Genomic DNA, 7,837 nt, shown 5'->3' on the forward strand with positions numbered 1-7,837 from the left:
TAATGGAAACCAATCAAGGCCAGGTCGACCAATGGATATCTGGAGCAAATGAAGCGATTCAGCTCTCGCAAAGTCCAGTGTACATCTACCCCTCTTGAATCCTGAGCAGGTGCGCCTAGAAAGCAAACACGGAAAACATAAGATTCTTAATCTTTCAAATAGTGGAACTCCTTAGTCATTTATTTACTTTATAACAGTAAATAAATATCGGTTATGGATATTGGTTATCGGGCACATAAACATGCAAAAAATTTGTGTTTGAGATTTAAATATACAATTTATAATTAAAGTTAACATGTTAGATTAATGTACATATTTAATTTGGGAGTAAAATGGGAGTAAGATGTGATGATGTCAATACGTTTTATGAGATTCTCATACTTCACCTAATTACTCAGGTAACACATTTCTATAAAAAAGAAACTAGAGTACAATGACATACAGCATTTGAAATAAGATTGGCTTACCATTAAACTCTTGTAATTTAATTCATTGTGTGGAAAAACCAGAAACATCAGTCAGCCAGTAGTTTCCCTCTCTCTGCTCCACCTGCGCATAAGCTCGTCCCATTTTTCTTCGCTTAACTTTATACAGCCAGGGGAAACTAGTCAAACAAGCTTTTGTGCTCTGCGGCACTCGCAACTTCTTGGACGTTAAAAGCAGGAGCCACAGTTTGGTTTTATTTGCGTCTACCATCTCGAGCATCTGGACTATTTAATGAGGCAAAGACAAACCAACAATGAGTGAGTATAACACAAAGTGTCTCTATATACTATAGGTTCATTGGTTTGACAGCATCACTTTAAGATTTCTTTATACTATCTTAGAGCACGATCGCATGTGTGGCAGTCGATGTCTGGGTCCGATGATTTTCAACATGGACCTGACAGGAAAAAACGTGACTCTGAGTCAAGGAGGACAACTAGCGTCCAGAGACACCTCGTCCTATATGAACGGTTTGGCATTTCTCAGCCGCACTGTGAAGGTTGATGAAAAGCTGTGTATACGTATCGAGGACCACAACTCGTTGTGGGATGGAGCTCTTCGTGTGGGTTTCACCAACATCTGCCCTCAGAGAAACAGTTTACCACCTGCCTCAATACCAGACCTCAGGGACACACGAGGATACTGTGTTGTGCCTGTGCCTGAGGACGTGTGTAGGTGTGGTGCAGAGCTTCAGTTCTGGATAAACTATGCAGGCATGGTGATTGTTCAAAAGATAGGTGGGGAGAAATATTACCTCAAAGCAGAAGGACTGAACCTGAATAATCCACTGTGGGTTTTCATTGATCTGTACGGAAGCACAAGCGCCGTCCGCCTACTGAGTAAGTGTGAGAAAATGACTTAAGTTGTCAGAATTACTTGAATCTGCTTAAATAAATATAATCTTTTGTAAAAAATGTTCAATGTAGAATCAAGGAGGGGCAGTCGATCATCATGCCCGGTTTGTCCTGCAGACGGTACATCTGCCACCAACTGGGTAGCAAGAGCAGTTGAGCGACAAACATCAGAAGAAGAGAATAGCTATGACCATAAAACAGGTGATGATGTTTTCATAAGGCACTGAAAATGAATCACCCATTAAACAACTTTCATTTTTGTAGTTTTAGTACCCGGTGTACTGATAACACTGACCTCGATTCCTTTATATCTAGATACCAGAATTTTCCAGAAAACATCATCTTACTGGAAACCGAGTCTCTTTCTTGTACAGTACGCTAACCAGACTACCATCCCAAGCCCTAGAGAATGTTCAGAACTCACAAGAGCTGGTTTAGGTACATTATCTGGCTCCTTTTATCTTAAAATACATCAGTCAGCATTAATACGCATAACTTATGTTACCATTAACACTATTTGACAGATTAAGAATCTTATGTTTTCCGTGTTTGCTTTCTAGGCGCACCTGCTCAGGATTCAAGAGGGGTAGATGTACACTGGACTTTGCGAGAGCTGAATCGCTTCATTTGCTCCAGATATCCATTGGTCGACCTGGCCTTGATTGGTTTCCATTATGCAAAGGCTGATAAATATGGACGATTTTTGAGATTACATTCAGACACTCTGAAGAAAATAAAAAAGGAGCTGGCTGGCAACATTCTTTATATAGTTCCTCAGACAGACATTGTTCTAAACGAGGTATAGTAGGAAATCTCATGTATTTATTAATTTAATCAGTTCTAAAATACTGTGGAAGTGCAAAAAACTAAGATGAATGTTGAAAGGGATAGTTCACCCAAAAATGAAAATTCTGTTATTAATTTCTCACCCTTGTGTCGTTCCAAACCCGTAAGTACCTTCGTTCATCTTCGGAACACAAAGATATTTTTGATGAAATCCAAGAGCTTTCTGACCCTGCACAGACAGCGACACAACTAACACGTTCAAGGCCCAGAAAAGTAGTAAGGACATCATTAAAATAGTCCTTGTGACATCAGTGGTTCAACTGTAATTCTTTAACGCTATGAGAATACTCTTTATGTGCAAAGGAAACAATAATAATGACTTTATTCAGCAATTTGAAAGATGTCCTTACTACATTTCTGGGCCTTGAACGTGTCAGTTGTGTTGCTGTCTATGCAGGATCAGAAAGCTCTCGGATTTCATTGAAAATATTTTAATTTGTGTTCTGAAGATGAACAAAGGTCTTATGAATTTGGAACGATATGATGGTGAGTAATTAATGGCGGGTTAATTAATTTTTGGGTGAACTATCACTTTAAGCACTGCTGTTCTTTGAAAGCTCTTTTTGCAACTCAACCTGCTAGTTGACATTCACTTGACAGTACCAAACAATTAAATTGTGCTTTTTTTGACAGATTGCCACACACACACTATCATCAGTCATGAATGCAAATACTTTCTCACCACCATGTTCTCCTCCACCTGTTCCTGCACAACAGAGGCACCGGCTGACTTCATCCAGCAGTTTTCTTTCAGATTCAAGTCGAAACTCTTCAGTGGTAATAATATTTATTATGATTATCTTACATATTATTTGACATGCTTATTACATGTAAGAAATACACACAAATTTGCATAAAACTTAAAGGATTATTTCACTCCTAAATTAAAATTCCCTAATAATTTTCTGACCCGCATGTTGTCCGTCAAGATGTTCATGTCCTTCTGTCTTCAGTCGAAAAGAAATTAAGGTTTTTGAGGAGAACATTTCAGGATTTTTCTCCATATAGTGGACTTTAATGGGGATCAGCAAGTTGACGGTCGAAATTGCAGTTTCAGTGCAGCTTCAAAAGGCTCTACACAATCCCAGCCGAGGAATAAGAGTCTTATCTAGCAAAATGATTGGCCATTTTCTAATAAAATTTTTAATTTGTATACTTTTTAACCACAAATGATCATCTTGCACTAGCTCTGCGATGTGTATGAATGACGCATTATGTAATTATGTTGAAAAGGTCACGCATAGTTAGTTCTTTGTCTGTGTACTTCAGTTCAAAAACTTAATCTCATTTTCTCCTCCAACTTCAAAGTCGTCCGACATTGTTGTTTTACCTTTTTTTGTAAAGGGTATTTGACTTTCTTTGCACGTTCGCTCATGCGTGACATCATGCGTGCCCTTTCCAACATGATTACATAATGCTTGAAGTTGTGGACGCATAGCTAGTGCAAGATGAGCATTTGTGGTTAAAAAGTATAGACATTTTATTTTATTTTTAAAAGAAATTTACAAATTGTTTGCTAAATAAGACCCTTATTCCTCGGCTAGGAACGTGTAGTGCCCTTTGAAGCTGCAATTTTGATCCCCAATGAAGTCCACTATATGGAGAATAATCCTGGAATGTTTTCCTTTAAAACCTTAATTTCGACTGAAGAAAGAAAGACATGAGCATCTTGGATGATATGGGTGAATAAACTAAGCCTTTAAACTGGTGGATAGTATTGACATTGAAGAAAGCCAGCATAAAGTATTATTTACATCTCTTCAACAGGAGGACATGGACTGCAGTTCTTTGCTCAGAGAGTTTCAGCACATGCATCTCAGTGGCAGCGAGCACGTTTCAGTATTGGCTTCTCGTAACAAGGTGCTGCAGAATGCTAAAGATTCTGTTTCCAACTCTAATTTCTCTTGGACCAAAATCCCTTTTGTCACATTTGTTGGTGAGGAAGCAATTGACTGTGGAGGTCCACGGAGAGAGTTTTTCAGGTATTCCTCCTACGAAAAACAATACATACTCTTTCACAAGAAGTAAAAGACCAATTCTCAAACCATGAGACCATGCAATAGAAATGTTTCTCCTTTACCCCTGCCTCAGAATCCTGATGATGGAGGTACAGAGCTCCCTGGGCATCTTTGAGGGGCAGCCTGGACACTTGTTCTTCACCTATGACCAGATGGCCTTGGAGCAACACAAGTATGAGCTGGCGGGGAAGCTGATTGCATGGTCTGTGGCTCATGGCGGACCAGGACTCAAATCTCTTGACCCATGCCTGTACCAGCTGATGTGCACACAGGAATGTCAACTGGTAGACTTTGACTGGAGCCTAATAACAGATGCTGACATTCAGGACAAACTGCAAAAGGTTCTTATTCAAGTCTTCCTCAATCCATTCATCTTTGCTCTTTGTTTACCTGCAAGATCTCTAATCACGTTATCTTGCTTTTAGATTTCATCATGCAAGACGACAGCAGATCTCCAGAGGCTGCAGACAGAGCAAGGAGATTGGATCTGTGAATGTGGTTTCCCTGGAATATACAGACGTGAAATTTCTATCCGAGATGTACCGAAGATTTACTCCTATGCAGTTCGACACTACATATATCTTAGGTATAACTGAAAATGTGCAAAAATCTGTGCATTATTTAATATTTGGCAATGTGTTGTTTTAAGTATAAGAATGGACATTTAACAGCCTGTGTTAATTTCCACAGAACGTCAAATATGATCCATCAGTTCACAAAGGGACTGAATGCTTATGGACAATTCTGGGAAATGGTAAGAACTCACTGGGTTGAGTTTCTTCCCATCTTTACCAACATGCACGAGCCCCTTTCCAGAAGCACATTCAGAGACCTCTTCCAAATCCACTGGAGTAAATTAGGGACCAAGAAGAGGGAAGATGAGGAGGAGACTATACACTATTGGGAACTGGTGCTTAAAATGATTGAAGGTGAGTTTCCTAGTTAGTAAATGAACTGTAAATAATTATGCTTGTAATTGGCAATTTTTAAGAATGTCATGTTCCCTCAACAGATAAAAAACCGAAAGCTTCACAAGATGAGTTGCATTTTGAGGAGATTTTGGCTTTCGTAACTGGAGCAGATGAAGTCCCACCGCTTGGGTTTTCCCCGAAGCCCAGCATTGACTTCTACCAGCCGGAGCAGCGTGGAAGCCGTCTACCATATGCCAACACGTGCATGATGGGATTGTTCCTCCCGAGGGTTGTAAAAGACGAAGTGGAACTTTACAGGATGCTCCTAAGAGCAATCAGAGACTCAGATGTTTTTGGAAGAACGTAAACGTGTATAATTCTTTATTATAATGTTCAGATGCAAAAGTCTCTAAATCCATCTGACGATTTTCTTTAAAATTCGGATTTCTTTCTGGCTATTTTGTATAGGTTTCTATGTAAGTACTGGTACTTCTGAATAGGCTAAGGCTGGAATTTAGCGAGTTTAAAATAAAAGTATTTGATGGAAGTATACTACGTGTCAGGAGCATTCACTCAGTATCATTATCTCATTTTTGACCGAGATGGCTTTTAGCTGGTTTTGCATCTGAACTCTTCATATATTTCATTATTTATTTCACTACTTAAGAAGAAAGCACTTATGCACTTAGTTATTTGTATATTCTGTGTATTTTTGACATAAAGATGTTTTGCATTGTATGCCCCATGCATTTTTTATATTTGTAAAAATTATTATTTTCATACAACTGTCAGTCTGCCTCGAATAAACTGAAGGAAACAAACTGAGTGTTTCTCTGGTTTGGCAAATCAACAATGACTTCATACAATGTAAAAATAGGTATAATAAAATAATCATAGGTCTATAAAATAGTAAAGTAAAACAAAACAAAACAATCTTCCTTCAAAGTGCAAAACACCCAACATCAAAACACGTTTTTCTTTATGTCCTTCCTTATTAATATACGTTTTATGTTCCTGATAATTTTTTTTTAGCTCCTGCATACTAGTCACGTGTTACATTTACGACTGTTTTCAGATTTACGAGAATACTATCTATGAATCATAATTTAGTTAACTAGTTTTACTTTACAAACCTACGCAGTAACACGATCTACCATATCAGTTTAGTTTCGCTTTGTTGTTTACCATGTCAAATGAGGAGAGGCTTCACTGGGCACAATAAAGTACTTTTGTGAGGAAACGGCTTTATTGTCCACTAATCTGCAACGTGTTTTCCATTAAAAAGTGTTTTTTTCAAGTGACCTATATGTGGAGGTTACAACCCGTTTTGTCATACAAGTCGCACAATTTTTATATGGATAGAATTTCAGCACTATTCATTTCTTTGGTATCCGCAAACCGCGATTGACACTCAAGGCTGTAATGTCATTGGTTTACGTGGAACACGTGATCCAAGATAACCGTTATCCAATGGTAGAGGCGCGGAGGTTGGTTTCTCGTGTCCAATGCCATTCACAGCCGCTTCAGTAACGGCAGCCCTACAACTGTAGCTCATGCCTTAGGAAAATTACTGGATTGCAAACGAGTGACTCACTGAAGGCCTTTTCCGCTCTTTCAAACGGTTTCACGTGATAAGGTAACCTAATATATTAGATAAACTCTCACATGATTTCTTCGAAATGTCTAAAGAGAGAGGACATCTCGTTGTAAACTTCCATTGTAAATCCACAGAAATGTAAATAGGATGGTTACCTCGTTTGTCACGGACTTTTTTGACAGCGATTCATTCAAATAAAAAATAAAAAGTGACCCTGGACCACAAAACCAGTCATAAGGGTCAGTTTTTTAAAAGTAGATAATATGAAATTCAGATAATAATATGAAATCTGAATAAATAAGCTTTCCATTGACGTATGGTTTGTAAGGATATATTTGGCCGACATACAACTATTTGAAAATCTGGAATCTGAGTGTGCAAAAAAATAAAATAAAAAAATAAAAAATATTGAGAAAATCGCCTTTAAAGTTGTCCAAATGAAGTTCTTAGCAATGGATATTAAGAATTAATAAAAATTAAGTTTTGATATATTTATGGTAGGAAATTTACAAAATATCTTAAAGAAACAGGATCTTTACTTAATATCCTAATGATTTTTGGCATAAAAGAAAAATCAATAATTTTGACCCATACAATGTATTGTTGGCTATTGCTACAAATACACTCGTGCTACTTTCGTGCTAGTTTTGTTGTCGAGGGTCACATATAAATATATAGGATAAACATAAAAAAACAAACAAACAAAAAAGCATAACATAAGAAGTAAAGATTTACCATACTAAACACATTTTGAAAGAGAATTACATTTCCTTTTCCCAAAAGCAAATTTAGAATCCATAATATTTGGGGATGTACACTCTAGAAAATGCTGGGTTATTTATTTTTAACACAGAAATGCTGGGTTCAGCCTGTTGGGTCGTTTTATTGGGTTATTTGTAAAATAAAATTACCCAGGTGCTGGGTAGTTTTTCTGCACTTTAAAAAATGCTTCTCTTTTCTTTCTTTTTTTTTTTTTTTTTTTTACCCAAATGCTGGGTCCAGCTTGTTGCATCATTTTATTGGGTTATCTTTAATATTTTTTTACACGGGTGCTGGGTAATTTTTTTGTAGCTCAGCTGCTAGTTATTCTTACTTTTTAATACAAATTATTAACCCCCTCACATA

At 37.5% G+C, this 7,837-nt stretch overlaps 1 protein-coding gene across 1 annotated transcript; it reads left to right on the forward strand.

Moving 5' to 3' along the window:
* The first annotated feature begins 358 nt into the window (after window positions 1-358).
* On the forward strand, window positions 359-5,920 carry LOC127169586 (uncharacterized). The gene is made up of 11 exons (XM_051117072.1): window positions 359-743; window positions 828-1,325; window positions 1,413-1,541; window positions 1,656-1,778; window positions 1,901-2,139; window positions 2,820-2,963; window positions 3,954-4,168; window positions 4,278-4,545; window positions 4,630-4,790; window positions 4,895-5,133; window positions 5,217-5,920. Exons 1-11 carry the CDS (start codon window positions 740-742, stop codon window positions 5,480-5,482), a joined length of 2,286 nt encoding a protein of 761 aa, XP_050973029.1. The 5' UTR covers window positions 359-739; the 3' UTR covers window positions 5,483-5,920.
* The last annotated feature ends 1,917 nt before the right edge of the window (window positions 5,921-7,837 follow it).

This window comes from Labeo rohita, chromosome 8, assembly GCF_022985175.1.
Source record: "Labeo rohita strain BAU-BD-2019 chromosome 8, IGBB_LRoh.1.0, whole genome shotgun sequence".
Classification (NCBI taxonomy): domain Eukaryota; kingdom Metazoa; phylum Chordata; class Actinopteri; order Cypriniformes; family Cyprinidae; genus Labeo; species Labeo rohita.